At 37.0% G+C, this 17926-nt stretch overlaps 2 protein-coding genes across 2 annotated transcripts; one reads left to right on the top strand and one right to left on the bottom strand.

Moving 5' to 3' along the window:
- Positions 1-6077: 6077 nt before the first annotated feature.
- Positions 6078-6800, bottom strand: LOC148293986 (uncharacterized). The gene has a single exon (XM_088254673.1). The coding sequence runs from the start codon at positions 6798-6800 to the stop codon at positions 6078-6080; it is 723 nt and encodes a 240-aa protein (XP_088110799.1).
- Positions 6801-8736: 1936 nt separating this feature from the next.
- On the top strand, positions 8737-14341 carry LOC110763313 (cold-responsive protein kinase 1-like). The gene is made up of 7 exons (XM_088255311.1): positions 8737-8954; positions 9092-9214; positions 9307-9419; positions 9537-9750; positions 13137-13371; positions 13474-13624; positions 13724-14341. The coding sequence occupies exons 1-7, from the start codon at positions 8885-8887 to the stop codon at positions 14114-14116; spliced, it is 1299 nt and encodes a 432-aa protein (XP_088111437.1). The 5' UTR covers positions 8737-8884; the 3' UTR covers positions 14117-14341.
- The last annotated feature ends 3585 nt before the right edge of the window (positions 14342-17926 follow it).

Genomic DNA, 17926 nt, shown 5'->3' with positions numbered 1-17926 from the left:
ATATAATTCCAAGAGCTATTCTACATATTAAGCTTCTCAAATCTGAGGTGCTGATCATGCCTACAACAAAATGAATTGTCTGTAGCTTGTTATCTCATAAAGACATTGAAAGTTAAATTTTTTTTGTGATAGAGTTAAAACAAAATGAATTGTCAAAGTTGATATGTACATCTGAATTTAATATTACTCTGCACTGCTCACAGGTCAATTATGGGAAACAATTTTGAAGGGAGTCTACCTGCAGAACTTTTTAATTACTCCAGTCTTGGGGTTTTGTAAGTACATCGTCCCCTTCTGTTTCATTAACCCACTTTTTCAGAAAAAAGGAAAAAGAAAAAAGAAAAATCAGCAGCTCTGTTTTCGTGATGAATTTTTTGTGTCCATTTTGCAGAATGATCAGTGACGTAGCAAACTCTGGTTTCCAATTCCCACGATTTGCAAACCTGAGCAATATATACACTCTGTAAATGGTTTTTATTGCATGTCGCACACATCTATTCAATTTTTAAGAGATTTAATACAAAAACATGTACAGGGCAAAGAGTTGAATTAATTCATGTTCACTGGCCAGATGTAAACTTTTAAAAAGCTTTATTTTGCTCTGCAAGAGTCTTTGTGCTGGGACAAACCCCAACATTTCTTTAAGTTGCATAATTTATTATGCAGTCAGCATCACTAGATGTAAGCATCTCATGCTCATGATTTATCCACTCACTCACCTCTTCTCATGGTTTCTATAGGATATTAAGGAACTGTTCCATCACCGGTGAAATCCCTGAATACATTGGTAAAATGTCAAATTTAAAATACTTGTGAGTCTCTCTCTCTCTCTCTCTCTCACACACACACACACACAACACCTTCACAAGTCCCTAGATTATGTTTATGTTTATGCTTTTTACTGATTTGTTTCAATTCCTGCTTTTGAATGTACTTTGATACAATTCATCTCACAGACTAGTTAACTAAGTTCCCAAGTTGTTAATGCCCTCTATGTATTCTTAACAGGGATTTGAGCTTTAACAATTTAACCGGACGAATCCCACAATCCATGAAAGGTTTAAATTTAACTCACTTGTAAGTGAATGAAATTCGTGTGTTTTTGCTACACAAAAGACAACCGAACTCTTGTTGATGTTAGTATTCTATTATTAACTTTCTCTCTCCTCAGGTCCCTGGCAAAAAATAAACTTAATGACACAATCCCTGATTGGGTTGGTGAAGTCAAGACTAGATTGTAAGCTTCTATATTCAAATTCTTAAACTATGTACAGCTATTTTTATCTTCATGCATTGGCTGTCAAGTAAGTCCGAAAGCTTGGTATCTTGATAATTGATCTTTATTTAACAATGATTGTCCGAAAGCTTAGTATCTCATAATTTCCTTTAACACCTTTGGGATTAAAGTAAGACCAGTTTAATGTTGTTTATGACTCAAGTTCACTAAGTGGAACTTTAACTTTTGAGATTTCTTAGAATTAGGATCGTTGCTTTTTGAACCTGCAATTGATGGCAAATTCAAATATACTGGATTGACCTTCGGTTGGACAGAGTATGTATCAGTCTGGTTGTTTACATGCGGTAGTAAACCTTGTGTGCGCATACATATATGAAAGAACCATGCAACACCCTAGCAAATAAAAGGAAACTATCTAGGAAGTACTCTCTATAATGAGGAATTGTTGGTAGCATCGTAGTTATCTTTCTTAGTGACAGTTGTCAGTAGTAATGCTGGTTTCTTAAAGCCATTGTGCACTTGATTGTTGGGGGAATGATCACAAAACTGTAGAATAGGATGGAAATATAAAGTAAGGTAGAGAGTATTTGTAAAAACAGAGAATTATACAAACTGATTTTTATTAACTTTTTCGATATATCAACAGCCCATTACATTGGCTATTTATAATTACATTTACACCTTTACATAATAAGACACAACTCTTGAATTAATTCCAAGAGATACAGATGCAACTTTTGATATCTAAAAGATACAACTTCTCATATAGTAAAGACATACAACTTTTCATAAGAAACCTGTAGGAAAAGATACAACTAATATGCATTACTTTTAACACTCCCCTTAATGCATTTGTCCTGCACACTTAATTTATCTCGGAAGAAATAAAACTTCTCTCTAGGAAGTGCTTTGGTGAAAACATCTGCAATCTGTTCATCAGTGCCACAAAACTTTAATTCGATCTCTTTGTCTTCAACCAATTTTCTGATAAAATGATGACGAAGCTAAATGTGTTTTGACCTGCTATGAAAAACGGGATTCTTTGTCATTGCAATTGTGGACATGTTATCACAATAAATATCAGTTGGTGATTTTTGAATTTGATGAAGATCTACCAGAATTCTTCGTAACCAAACTGCTTCACATGTTGTACTTGTGGCTGAAATGTATTCAGCTTTTGCTGATGATAGTGCCACAGTACTTTTCTTCTTTGATGACCATGATAAAGCTTTGTTTCCTAAGAAAAACACATGTCCAAAGGTGCTCTTTCTATCATCAATTGCACCTGCCCAGTCACTGTCTGTGTAGCCAACTAACTATGCTTCCTTCTCTTGTGTATATCTAATACCATATCCCTTGGTTCCTTGTATGTATCTGAATATTCTTTTTACTAGAAAAATGGTGATTACTTGGATCACTCATGAATCTAGATACCACACTTATGACATGAACAATATCTGGCCTTGTATTTGTAAGATAAATTAATGAACCAACCACACTTCGATATATGGATGCATCAAACTTAGGTGCTCCATCATTACTTGTAAGCTTCAAATTAATTGCCATTGGAGTATCCATTGGTTTGCTCTTCAACATATTGAATTTTTTCAACAGATTTTCAGCATACTTCTCTTGAGAAATAAATATCCCATCATCTGATTGTTGAACCTGTATACCAAGAAAATATCTCATAGTACCCAGATCCGTCATCTCATTATGCCAACCTTGGATTTGTGCTTGTATAAATCAAATCATCAACATAGAGGCAAAAAATCAGAAAATCATGTGTACCTTCTTTCTTGAGATAAAGTGATGGCTCACTTAAGCTTCTTGTAAATCCATTTTGCTGAAAATAGTGATCAATTTTGTTGTTCCAGGCTCTTGGCGCTTGTTTTAAGCCATATAAGGCTTTACGGAGGCGATAAACTTTATCTTCCCTCCCTTTCTCAACATAACCTTGAGGTTGCTTCACATAAACCTCTTCTTCAAGTTCTCCATTTAAAAATGCAGATTTGACATCCAATTGATAAACCTTTGTCTTCAGTTGTGTAGCCAAAGCCAAAACAGTTCTTATAGTTTCCATTCGAACTATTGGAGCAAACATCTCATTAAAATCAATTCCTGGATGTTGAGAATATCCTTTTGCAACCAAGCGAGCCTTATGCTTTTGGATTGAGCCATCTTCATTAAACTTTGTCTTGTAGACCCATTTAAGTCCAATGATATCTTTTGATTTGGGTCGATCAACAAGTTCCCATGTTCTATTTTTCTTGATATAACTCTTATTTCCTCATCCATTGCATCTTGCCAAATATTTTCTTTTACAACATCCTCGAATTTTTGAGGTTCAATAGCACTCAAAACAATTTCATTAGTGGACTCATATAGATCCTCCATTAAACATATTTTCTCGATTGGCCTTGCGCTTGAAGGTGATGATCTTTTAGAGGAACTAGAACTGGAGGAATGTGTTCTTGTACTTGATATTGGACTTTGAAGCATCTGAGTTTCTTCTGAATTTGATGAATCTAGTTCCTCAAAAAATCTTGGCACTTCAATATCATCATTCTCTCATTTCTAAGCTTTGAGTTCATAAAAAATAACATCTCTAGAAATTACCAAACTATTGGTTCTTGGATCAATTAATCTGTATGCTTTGGACTGATCACTATATCCCACAAAAATATTTTTCTCACCTTTCTCATCAAATTTTTCTCTCTTTTGAGAAGGGATATGTGCATATGCAATGCTGCCAAAAATCTTGAAGAAATCCACCTTTGGTTTAAAACGATGCCATGCTTCAAAAGGAGTCTTATCTTTGACTGCCTTGGTTGGAGACCGATTAAGAATAAACACTGCTGTATGAATTGCTTCAGCCCAAAATGCATTCGGCAGACCCTTTACCTTCAACATGCTTCTTGTCATCTCAACAATGGTTCGATTTCTTCGTTCGGCAACTCCGTTTTGCTGTGTGGTGTACCTTGCTGTCAACTCTCTTTTAATACCATTGCTTTTGCAATATTCAGAAAATTCATTTGATGTAAACTCTCCACCATGATCTGTTCTTAACACCTTCATATTGTGACCACTCTGATTTTGTAAGATCCCACTTTGACCAACGGAGAGGGGGTTAATGTGCCTTATATGTACATGTCCGCATCAATCTAGCACGAGGCCTTTTGGGAGCTCACTGGCTTCGGAGTTGTAGGAACTCCGAAGTTAAGCGAGTTGGGGGCAAGAGCAATCCCAGGATGGGTGACCCACTGGGAAGTTGGTCGTGAGCTCCTAGAAACAAAACCGTGAAGGCTAGAGAGGGGGGGCCCAAAGCGGACAATATCGTGCTACGGCAGAGCCGATCCGGGATGTGACAATTTGGTATCAGAGCCACTCTGCCGTGTGGTGCAAGTGTGCCGACGAGGACGTCGGGCCCTTAAGGGGGGTGGATTGTAAGATCCCACTTTGACCAACGGAGAGGGGGTTGATGTGCCTTATATGCACATGCCCGCATCAATCTAGCACGAGGCCTTTTGGGAGCTCACTGGCTTCGGAGTTGTAGGAACTCCGAAGTTAAGCGAGTTGGGGGTGAGAGCAATCCCATGATGGGTGACCCACTGGGAAGTTGGTCGTGAGCTCCCAGAAACAAAACCGTGAGGGCCAAAGAGGGGGGCCCAAAGCGGACAATATCGTGCTACGGCAGAGCCGATCCGGGATGTGACAGATTTTCTCCAAAAGCTTTAAATTGCTTGAAAACAGAAAATGCTTCTGACTTTTGTTATAAGAAATATACCCACATCATCCTGGAGAAATCATCTATGAATAGAATGAAGTACCTTTTGTTATTGAAGGATGGTGTACGAGTTGGTCCGCAAATATCTGCATGTACCAATTCAAGAGGGGCTTTTGCTCTCCAAGATGATTGTGAGAATGGTAACCGATGGAATTTTCCAAAAATACAGCCTTCACAAATTTCCTTTTCAGAGTGAATAGACGGAAGTCCAACCACCATATTTTTCTGGTGTAACAGTTGCAGGCTTCTTTGATTCAAATGCCCATATCTTAGATGTCATAACAACGATCCATCAACTTTCTCTGCTTCCAAAGCAAAGTTTTCCTTTGATGTCATCAACAGCGGAAAAACTTTGTTTGTTGTCATTTTAATCTTTGCCACCAGAGTATTATTCTTTTTATCAGAAATAACACAACAATCATCTTCAAATTTCACCAAGAATCCTCTTTGCAAAAGTTGTCCAACACTTAGTAAATTTTGAGCCAAATTAGGAACATATAGCACATCATAGATAAGTTTTGAAGTACCTCCTTTTGTTTGCACTGAAATGATACCCTTGCCTTCCACGTTGTGTAGTTTTCCATTACCAAGCTTGACTTGTGAATTCACTTTTTCTTCTAACTTGACAAAGCATTGCTTATTTCCTGTCATATGATTACTGCATCCGCTATCCACGTACCAAACATCTTGTGAATCTTGATGAGAACTGAAACATGTATAAAATAATTGCTCTTGAGAGTCATTTTTCTACGTTAAATTTACTTCATTGCTTTTCTGATATCTGCAGTCTCTTTGTGAATGGTTGGGTATCCTGCACCGAGTACATTTGTATCAGCAATCTGCACTTTTATGCCCATATTTGTTGCAAACATAGCATTGAAGGGATGATCTTCCATTTTGATTATTTGAATTGCTGCTTCCTTGTTGATTATTGGAACTGCTGCTTCCTTGTTGATGATTGGGACTGCTGCTTTGTTGTTGATTATTGAAACTGTTGCCTCCTTTGTTGGAGTTTCTACGCCCAATTTTTTTGTTTCTCTCATTTTGAGATTTCTAGAATTGTCCTCCTTTTTGTCTGTCTTCTTTCGCCTTCGAATTCACCTTGGACTGGAAAGCTTGCTCCACTGATTGTTCTGTGGATCTGTTGATTCTTTTTTCATGTGCTTCCAATGAACCAATTAATTCATGTAAAGAAAGTGTAGATAAATCTTTTGATTCTTCTATTGCAGCAGCGACATGATCATATTTTGGCGGTAGACTTCGTAAAGTTTTCTCTACAATTTTCTTGTCTGAAATTGTGTCCCCATAACATCTGATTTGGTTCACAATCCCAGAAACCTTTGTGAAGAATGCTTGAATGAATTCATTGTCTTTCATAAGTAAGTTATCAAATTCCCGCCATAAGGATTGCAGTTTGATGGAGATCACTTTTTCTGAACCTTTGAACTCAATTTTGAGAATTTCCCAAGCCTTCTTTGATGTTGTTGCTGAAAGTAATCTTGGAAAGAGATTTTTGCTTACTCCTTGTTGAATTAGAAACAACGCCTTGGCATCTTTTTTCTTATTTTCCTTGTAAACCTGCTGCTTTTCTTGTGTTTCCTTTCCTGCTTTTGAAGTTTCTTGTTCCTCATACCCATCTTCTACAATATCCCAAAGATCCTGGGAGATAAACAGAGTCTTCATTTGAACGCTCCAATACTCATAATTCTCACCATCAAAAATAGGCATTAGATTCTGGATATTCCCAATGGTAGATGAATTTGAACTTGATGCCATTGCTAATCACAGCGGTAGCGATAAGATCAAATACTGCTCTGGTACCAAATTTGTAGGGGGAATGATCACAAAACTGAAGAATATGATGGAAATATGAAGTAAGGCAGAGAGTATTTGTAAAAACAGAGAATTATACAAACTGATTTTTATTAACTTCTTCAATATATCAGCAGCCATAACATTGGCTATTTATAATTACATTTACACCTTTGCATAATAAGACACAACTCTTGAATTAATTCCAAGAGATACAGATGCAACTTTTGATATCTAAAAGATACAACTTCTCATATAGTAAAGAGATACAACTCTTCATAAGAAACCTGTAGGAAAAGATACAACTAATATGCATTACTTTTAACATTGATTAAGACCAAAAAAGGCGCTATTTGAATTCTGTATTAATTTTGAGCTGATATTTGAGTGTCTTCTTAGCTTCAATCATATCCATGCAATGAAATATTTATATGAATAGTTGTTGTGAAATTATCATTCTACAAAAAGTTTCATGCAGTAATTTAGATACTAAAACACTTCCTTCATCAGACAGCTACTTAGATTTGACACCGGAATGCTTAATTGTATGGAAAAGAAAAATCCTTATCTAAGCCACCATCATTTTCTAGGAGCTTATTATGTTCCCACATTCCATTAGCTATGAAATTTGACCATATGTCTTTTTAGGGATCTGTCGTACAATAACTTTTCCGAAGTTAGCTTCGTAGTGCCAGACGATAAGCGAAATCATCTGTAAGAATTGGCATTAATTTTCTTTTTCTATTGTTACCAATCTAGTTGCATGTGGAATTATGATGAGATCGTTTTCCATACATTTCAGGAACTTGTTTTCCTGCTGCAGCAGTTCAACCCATCCAGATCAACTATTTGTGTATGTTAATATTTTTATCTGTCCTAGTATAAGAAAAGCCAAGGGCCATTTCTTACAAATTTGGTGGTTTATTCAGGGATCCAAAGAAACGCATGCACAAGCATTGTCCTGGACGAAAATCTAAATGTGAGTTTGGTTGGTTCTTCAGACATGTATACAATTACACATAACTTTATACCTGATTGAAAATTGGCAATAGAATATGTAAAACTGTAAATATATAAAAAAATAAAAAAACAGCACCGTTAAATACTTGACACGTATATCATTTTGTCTGGTGAGGAATTATTATTCTTCCAAGGGATGAATTTTTAAATGGTTGGTTACGTAAGCATGATAAGAGAGTATGAGTATCAATCTATAAAAGAAAACTGGTAGTCACAGTGTAATGAGTACCTATTTAGCACTTTATTTTATCTAATCTATCCCTTTGTGACTAACATTTGCAGCTCGTTCCTTGTTTATAAATTGTGGTGGTGAGGGATTAACTGTTGGTGACAAGTATTATGAAGCAGACAACTCAACTTCATTCTATTATATTAGTCCATCCAAAACCTGGGGTTATAGCCTTTCTGGAGACTTCTTATCACCGGAGTCCAATTCTAGTAATTTCATACAGAACCAGCCATGTGGAATTCATGTTCCTGACGCAGACTTATATTTAAATGCTCGGATTGCCCCTGTCTTCCTAAGTTATTATGCTTGCTTACACAAAGGCAAATATAATGTGACCCTTCACTTTGCTGAAATAGTATTCAGGGAGAAGGAATCATATAGTATACTAAAGAGACGGGCATTTGACGTTTATATCCAGGTAAGAGCTGATGTCATTCAATTAATCCTATTATTTGTCACTAAATTGAGTACCATCATTATAATAGAGGTGTGACCCATATATAAGAGCAATAATACAAAGAATGGGTCCAACTAGTTTTGTTCCTGCACATATTTACTGTCTGCTAGTGTTAAAAGAAGCGTTTGTTGTAGGATAATAGAACGCTAATGAATTTCGACATTGCAAAAGAGGCAAAGGGTCCAGATGGACCTCAAACCAGATCTTTCGAAGCTGATGTTAATGATAGTGTATTGGAGATTTCCTTCTACTGGGCTGGAAAGGGATGTGTAGACGACCCGCCTATTTTGAATGGACCTCTCATTTCTGCTATTTCCATAACTCCAGGTGATTTAAAAGGCTATGACTTTAGTTTCTTCTGGTTGGTTCCAAGCTACACTTGAACCCCTTGGCTTATATGGTCATCATGCAGGCAGGCAGTTTTCATTTCAGTTAATTAGATTAATCTTGTTAGACTGCATATGTACTGAATTAATTTGACAATCCTTTAAAGAAGTTTGACTTTTCTCTTGCTGTTATCCCCTCCTTCGATGAAATATCACTTCGAAGTTCCCCAAAGCTCTGCATTGAAGAAAGCTTTGATTATTACTCTACCTTCAAGTGTAGTCGTTCTATTGCTTCTATTAGCTTTCGTGTGGAAAATGGGCTGGCTGGGGAAAAGAGAGTTGAGAGGTGAGTGAAGCTACAACTATACTGCACCATGCCCTTTTTCAAGAATTCTTATTTCCCAGTTAACATGTCAACTTTGATTTTTCCCGGAACAGAAATACAGATAGGCCAAGATAAACATGTTACCCTTCAAGAATTAATAGGTGCAACTCGAAAGTTTAGCAGCAAAATGGAGATCGGTAGAGGGCATTTTGGAAGGGTTTATAAGGTATACTTTTACACTGTGAACTTAATTTGTGGTAGAAATTTGATATTAGGGTGGGGTAGCTTTTGAATGTAGCAAATTTGTTCAGATATATAACATTAGTCTATTGTGTTGATGCAGGCTGAACTGGAAGGTGGTCAAACTACTGTAGCTGTTAAAAGACTCTCTACTCACTCAAAAGAAAAAGTTGAGGAGTTCTTAAATGAATTCTATACCTTAAAGTCATTGAGGCATGAGAACCTTGTTCAATTGTTGGATGGTTATTTTGGAGAAGGGTTGCATTTGCTCATCTATGAATATATGCCAAACCTGTCCATTGCAGACGCTTTTTTTGGTAATTCATCTTTTCTCCTCCCTTTTCTAATTCTTCAAGCACAACATCAAATTGTTTTATTCTATATTATAGGAGCAGTATACTTCCTCCTTTTGTGTACAAATAGAGATACTTACATTCATATTAGCTTAGCCAACATTTTCCTCTTCATATCGTGTATTGCTTTTATATTAAGAAATAAGATCCAATACTCACTTGTCATTGAAATACCATCAAAATACCATTAGGTGATGCATACCAGATGTCTGTCTTTTGAGAAAACTTTCCATGACCCCCCCATTCGACAATGCATGTTACGACGCTTACCCCGTTGACAGAACCCACCCCGAATTCCTCGGAATCCGGGATGAATCCCGTAGTATTTCCGACATCTTACCGATGCATGGCCCATTTACTAAAGAACAAGACTTTCTGCGGAAATTTCGGCAGAGTCTCCCATTGAAAAATGGACAAATCCCAAATTCTTAACCTGTTAAAATCACAGTTTATCCACAACTAGCAGCATGCACAAGTTAACCAACAAGCAGTTTACAAACTAGGCCTCTGACCTTTCAAATCAAACCCTAGAACGGGCAATAACAAAGCAATCTAGGAATTTCATTTTTCAAACAATAAAAAGTTTAACAAAACATAAACGAACCAAACTTATCCTATAGAAGCTCGAGGTTTGGAAACTCAGGGCTTGGCTCTGCTGCTCAGCTCAGTCAACTACTATCTGGGGGGCGCAAAACAGAAAATGTGTGAGTGGACAAAAACAAAGTTTGATTTATCTTGCAAAACAATATACTAACCCCACCATTTACAAAATAATGCCAAAACATGCACTTGATACCATATCTACGTAAGCATTTCAAAGTCAAAGTATTCTCACTTTCCCAAGAATATATGATACCAACCAAAACAAAACCTTTTTACTTCAATCCAAAGTTCCCGAAGAAATGACTGAAAACGACATATGTAAGACTGTCTTTAAAGTATTCCACTAATACATTTATCCATATATAAAATTATTATAAAAAGTTATATAAATCCCAAACTATGGTAATGTATTCTATAATATATATATATATATATATATATATATATATATATATATATATATATATATATATATATATATATAAGTATCACACCAACTTGAGTATCGGGGAAAACAATCCAACAGGGGAATTGTTTGGCTAGCCTGCAGGATTTCAAGTTTCTACCCTGCGTCTAGGGATGAGCCGTCCAATCGGGGGACGAACACTCTATAGCACACACGCCGGAAGTTCCAACGCCACGTGTGGCCAAAACGAATCACTAAGTCCTATGTGCGCAGACAACTTCATCACACGCCGGAACATCCAACGCCGCGTGTGATGAACTAACAACAAACCATATATGCCCACACATCGGAATCATCCAACAACACGTGTGGGTACAACAACCAAGGGAGGGTACTTAGCATAGTGCAATCACCTATTCACATAACCAATCAATAAAGTACCCCAAACTCATATTAATATTTTTCCCAAATACTTCATCATAATATGCATCGAAAATTTCTCAAACATAAATCCATATTCAAAGCAACCAAGATCCTCAAAATCAAAATAGTCAAAATTCCACCTTTTTAAGCAATACATATATATATAACACCTTATATATATACATATAAATCCCATAATCCGAACAATCCATCTTTAATGCATATTAATTCAATCGATAAAAACAATGCACTTTCAAAACAAAGTCCACTCACAAGTAGTCCCACGCTGCTTGACCCTAAGAGGGTCCCGCCTGCTGCGTACACGTGGTCAGAGTACCTATTTCAAAATACGAGCACAACATTAATACAAAAACCTTCGAACGAGAACTTTAAGTTAAAACCCTAATTCCCGAGTTTCATGTAAGCATGAGGAACAAGACGTTCCTAAGGTTCAACTACGTGTTTCGAATGAAGGTATAGCCTCGGAAGACGCTCGGTCAACCGGGCGATCAAACTTTCCAAATTGGGTCAACCAGGCCCATGGGACCCGCGACCTTCATTTTACGATCCGAAAGTTCTTAAGGTTTCCACAAGGTTTAGGATACACGTCCTACAAGTTTGGTTTGGATCGGAAGGTCGGATCGCTTGCGATCGGACGGTTATCGTTTAACGCAAACTTTAAGTTATTGAATCAGAACATTCGGGGCTCCAATTCACGATCCGCAAATTCCTACACGATCCTAGGAATGTCTAGATCAACATATATTGAAATGGAGTCAATCCAACGGTCCAAACGTGTCGAACCCGGATAACGCCTAATATGCGATATCCAATCGACGATCAAACGATAACCAAATTCATATCCAAGCATACCGTCGTGCTCGGGATGACATGACGATTATTTTAGGACCCTAAGACCAGCCAAAAAGTGGCCCACGCGCTCCCCACGCGCCGGCAACGCGTGGGTGTCCAAATCAATTTCCGGCCAAGACTTATACCTATACGAAGAGCACATAGAGTGGAGCAACTTTTGTTCTTGGACCTACCCCAAAAAGTCACCAGAAGTGGCCGGAATCGGGGGTCAAAACCGGCCAAAACTTCCATCGCTTAAAATCATTTCAAAACACAGAAATTTCTCCTAAATTACCCAACCAGCAGCTTGATCACAAAGAGAGGATGAGAAAACATACCAAGTTCGAAGAAAATGGTGGCCAGAGGTGTTCGAGAGAGCTCCGAAAGTTTTCTCACAAAAACCGGCCGGTTTTCTGCGAAATTCAGCGGGTGTCGACGATGGTGGTAGCTGGGATGGGGCGGGGCTAGAAGAGGGAGGAGAGGTGGTCCTTTTGGGACCGGTGCCACCCCAAGTGGCGGCCAGTAGTGGCGGTGGCTGCTCTTGGAGCCACCGGCTGGACAAAAACGAGAAGGGGGGGGGGGGGGGGGGGTCTATGCGCGAAAGGGGAGAGAGAGAGAGAGATATATATGTTTTGTTTTAAAAACCCAATTTCGAAAAAATTACAATTTTGCCACTACGTGTGTTTTGATCGTATCTTTCTCGTTACAACTCCGATTTGAGCCCACTATGTGTCTATGGACTCATCTCGGTACGATATACGTAAAAGCGCCACTCATTTCCCCCAAATCTTATGGATTAAAAAGTTACCAAATTACCCCTACCCGAGGGCAAAATTGAAAATTCATATTTAAATTTAATTAAATAATTGAATGGATAATTTAATTAGGGTCGGGGTGTTACACCTGCGTCATTAAATGTCATGAAAGGGCTTTTCTGTTGTAGTGACTAGTGTTTTCTGTGTCGATACAGTGTTTATGACAAAAACAAAGTCGTTTATGGTTTAGACTAAACATGAGGAATATATGCATAGAATGCTAAAGTGGTCATCATTCATGTGACTTGCAGGCTCGAACTCCAGATTGAAGTTTAATTGGGAAACTAGATTTAACATTTGCCTGGGAATAGCAAGGGGTTTAGATCATCTTCATGAGCACCCTAGACTCAAGATGGTTCATAGGGATATCAAAGCTGAAAATATCCTCCTTGATGGAGCTCTTAATGCTAAGATCTCAGACTTTGGAATGGCAAGCCTGTATACCGAGGAAGAACAACTTATGATCATCAAAGTGGAAGCACCAAAGTAAGTGTACAAACACTGTATAAAATAATACCATGAAATTCAACTTATACTATGACGGGTGCATTATGCAAATGAATTTATGCTTTATTGTTGTTGATGCAGCGGACATATGGCACCTGAGTATGCAATTCAAGGATTTGTAACAAGCAAAGTTGATGTTTACAGTTTTGGGGTGGTTATACTCGAAATTGTTAGTGGGAAGAAAAATGCAGGATACAAATTTAACCATGAGAGTGAGTATCTCTTGGACATGGTAAGCAAAACTGATAGGACGTACGGTGTTTTGTAATATCTCCTACTTTAAAGTGAACATGCACACTTTGAATTCTAAACCCTCATCATTTTACTGCAGGCTTATGTTGCATATAAAAATGGAAGCCTCATGGACTTGGTGGATAAAAATTTGTCTGGCATTTATGATGCAAAACAAGCCATCACCATCTTAACCTTGGCCGTGATGTGCACGAATATATCTCCTACTCTAAGGCCAAGAATGGCAGACGTTGTGAGTATTCTTGTTGGTGAGAAAACCTTTGAGCAGATTAATCCGCCTACTATGGGTGATCATCAGCTTAATGTAGCCATGGCTCGTGGCGAATGTACCAAAGATGATTCTTCTACTTCCACAGACGTGACCTCAAGGGCATCAACTTCAACTAAATTAATCAAGGGGATAGATGAAACACAAAATTCTTCTGCAAAAACCTGTATCGAAATATCGGAAGAGAGTCAGACCTCGCATTAAACATGCATCCTATTTGGATTGTGTGAGAGAAGTTACAGTCAGTTTGGTTTGTGTTAGACCTATGCTTTCAATTGTTTTCTTTTTAAAGCATTGTGTTAGACCTATGGTTTCATCATATCTTCGTCGTCTTCTTCTTTATGTAGTTTTCTTTTTTAATTACATTCGATAAGAATATTGTTTCAGGTTTGTTCTATGGTTCAATAAGATGGTTATTTCTTGTTTTTTTCTTTCTTTTCTTTAAGAATTCAGTTGTTAGTAGTAATGTAATTGATCACTGTCTTTCTTAAGGAAAAATTGGTTCTAGAGAGAAGTAGAGGGATACAGTGGGGGAGGATGAGAAAATGAAAAAAATACCCAAAGAAAAGTTCATGCCAGCCTCGTTGCACCTGATTTCGATTCCCCTCTCCTTTACATTAGAGTAGTTTAGAATATTGCTTTGTCAAAAAAAAAAAAGAATAAAAACCACTAATATTGCGTGATATATTCTTTTTGGTTTACAACTTTTAATCTAGGGCCACTTTTCTTGTTCTTCTTTATCAATGGGCGAAACAGTTTTTCATGGGGAATAATATTAGGACAAAGTGGCTATAATAAAGTAAGCTTTAACTTTGGGAAAAAAAAAAAAAAAAAGTAAGCTTTAACGAAATAAATATTTATTCTCGAAATATTTGCATCTTCATGTTCATAAAGTAAGCTTTATTAATTAAGGAGGGGCCTTCGAGTATTTATGTCTCCTCCGTCTAATCAAAAGGAATAAAAAACAAAATGGTTTCAGGCATTTACAGTTCATAAAATAAATTTATTATTTTTGGTTAAAATAAAGTTGCTTTAGTTGTAAAAAAATTCTATAGAATCGTGAAAGATGATGTACGCCCAAATTAATTGGCTCTATAAAAGTATTGCACTGTTTTTTCATTGAAACACGGAGAGCAACCAGAAAATAGGACTCCAAAGCTAAACAAGCTCTCATTTACATCAATTTCACATCCAAATCACAATCAATAATTACTATAGAAGGGGATTCATTTGGTAAGAGTGAAGCCGATCCAAGCTAAAGTCATTATTGGCCTGTTTGGTTCGATTTGAGCTTAAGCCAAATTTTTTTTTTAGTTAGTTAGCCAAATTTAAGAGCTTGCTAAGTCATTTTACAAAACGAACATTTTCTAATTTCTAAAACGGTAACATCTTAAAATTCAGTATTTGATCAAAGTAAACAAAATAGCAATTTAATGATATTAGTTATTGTTATGGAGATTCGAACTTGACACTACTGGTCTGCTAGTCGAGTCAATGCCTTCCACTCAACTAGGCCCTGTTAGCGTGGTGTATATTGTTTGATAAATAATAATCTTACGATAATAAAATTTGTTCATTAAAGAATGTGTTAGTAGATATGTCATTATCTCACTTACATGATGAATGAAGTTGAGTATATTTGAATAAACAAAACACGACAAGCTAATTTGATGACAATACTCTTGATAAACTGGTTCAGTTTATTGCTTTGGGTAAGTTGTTCACATTTCTAAAATATTAAAAGAATCAAACTTCTATGCATGCTTCAACTTTCTTTGCTTTTATTTCATGGTAGTTTAAGTGATTAAGAGTATTTATTCGTGCATTTGAAGTCCTAAGTTCGATTTTCCCCCTCCTCTAATATCGCTTGAATCAAAAAAGGTGTATTCCTTGTCCACGTTGTTTATACCATAATCAACCAAGCGTATTCGGCATCAAGCGACCGACACTCAGGAAGGGAAATATGCTAAACAAGCAGACAAGCAAGCCCTTAGAAGACGAGTGATATCATCCCCTTCTTAACCTACCGAAGGAAGGCCCCCTTCGAAAGCCGTAAAACACCTGCCGAAGCTCTCGGCTACAAAGACTAGAGCTATGACACGTGTCACCTCCACAATAGTTTGCACAAAGTCCCACATCGAAACTTTATGCAAAACTTCCATTTTCACTTCCCTATAAATAAGGAATAGTGCCCAAGTAAAAGGGGCAATTATTTTTTCACATTCACTTCCCTATATAGCTGACTTAAGCATCGGAGAGCCTTCGGTAGGCACCACACTGGTGTCCGAAGCTTGATGATTGCTTCTTCCCCCTTTTCTTGTCTTCTGTAGGATTTCCATATACCGAAGGTTCACACCTTCATTCCTTGCTGAAAACCTAACACTTTCCTACCTAAGTTGACCCTCCCAAAAAGAGCATCAACACACATTATTCATAGTAAATATATATATATCGTGTTAACACTTTGGTATGTTTCTGCAACTACGCAATGATTCGTGTGATTAATTTTTTTAATTATCTAAAAATGGTGGTATAGTGGTACGTACAGTTACAAGTCTGTTGCATTATAAAAATAGAGGCAGCTTAAGCTTCGCATGCGTACATATTAATTGTCACTGTAAACTAGAGTCACAATGGTTGAACTTGAAACCAGTGTTTTCAAAGGCATGCCTAAGCGTGCGTCGGAGCGAGGTGGAGGGAAATCGCCTTAGGCGTATGATTGTTTAGCTTGTTGTCTGCTTAGCATGGTGAGGAATGGCAAGGCGTGCAAGGCGAGGCATGGAAGGCGCAAAGAAGTGCCACTGTCTGCAAGCCAGAGCGCGAGGAAGAAGACGACCTGGCTTGAAATTTTTTTGTTAGGGTTTGTTTTAATGAAACGACGTCGTTTGATCTAGTTAAGTGTTTTTTTTTAAAACTGAGGTGACTATGCGCATGTTTTGGTTTTTATTTTTGAAACAAACAGCATGCCTTCAAAGCCCCCCACTGAAACAAACGATACTTCCTCCTTTTTTCTTCTAAATAAATACATTAATGGACCTATCAGTATATTCTAATGCGATAATCTCCATCAATTTTAATTCTCTCCATAAGTTGAAGCGTCTCTCTCCTTCAGTATGCAATTCTCTTTGTACAAGATTTTTTTTTCCAACAACACAATAACCAACTATAAATAACACTCAAGTCCATACATAAATTAATACTGAAAATTATAGCATTTTATGTTTCGTGATGAGGAGTGGGATGCATGAATTGAGTTTTTCTTTTGATGTTGAATAAGTATTTTATGTTTTGAGATTGATTATTATGCTTGAATGATATTTAGTACTTATTATATTTTGTATAGAATATTCTCACTACTACAAAAATCGAAATAGACGACGGGAATCCACCGTCGTCTAGAAGGTTTTCAAACCGTCATGAAATTGACATCTTTTGATATATAAAACAATGATGGCTAATACCTGACGTCGTTAAACCGTTCAATGTCAAAAATTATTACAAACCGACATCTAATTACTATATATATAGCGTAAAATGAAACCTTCGACAACATTAGACGACGGTTTTATTAAAACTCAAACGTCTAAAGAGTCTTACATGTCAAGATCAAAACAAGCACCTAAGTACAAATAATTATCCAAGTCCCTAATTGAAGGAATACAGACTTGTATAACCTAGAAACCGTCGTGGTTAACTTATACTATGTTAAACAAATAAACAAACCGACGTCTACTTTGTAAAAGACGACGCATACACAAAAGAACGGACGTTTAAAGCATATTACATGTCAATAATCACACAGGCACCAACGTAAAATTAATTAACCACGATACACATGTGGAAAAACCGTCGCTTATATGATTATGCACATCGCAAGGTAGGAGAACAACGCCTTTTTAAAAATATTCCACGTCTGTTTCTTGCGGGAATCGTCGTTTAAATTATACAAAGAAGCCCTTTAGACAAAGTTAGACGACGCTTTTTCTACAAAGTGGACGTCTGAATATTTTAAAA

This window comes from Prunus avium, chromosome 6, assembly GCF_965620075.1.
Source record: "Prunus avium chromosome 6, drPruAviu1.hap1.1, whole genome shotgun sequence".
NCBI classification, from domain to species: Eukaryota; Viridiplantae; Streptophyta; class Magnoliopsida; order Rosales; family Rosaceae; genus Prunus; species Prunus avium.
This window is presented reverse-complemented; position numbering and strand designations above follow the sequence as displayed.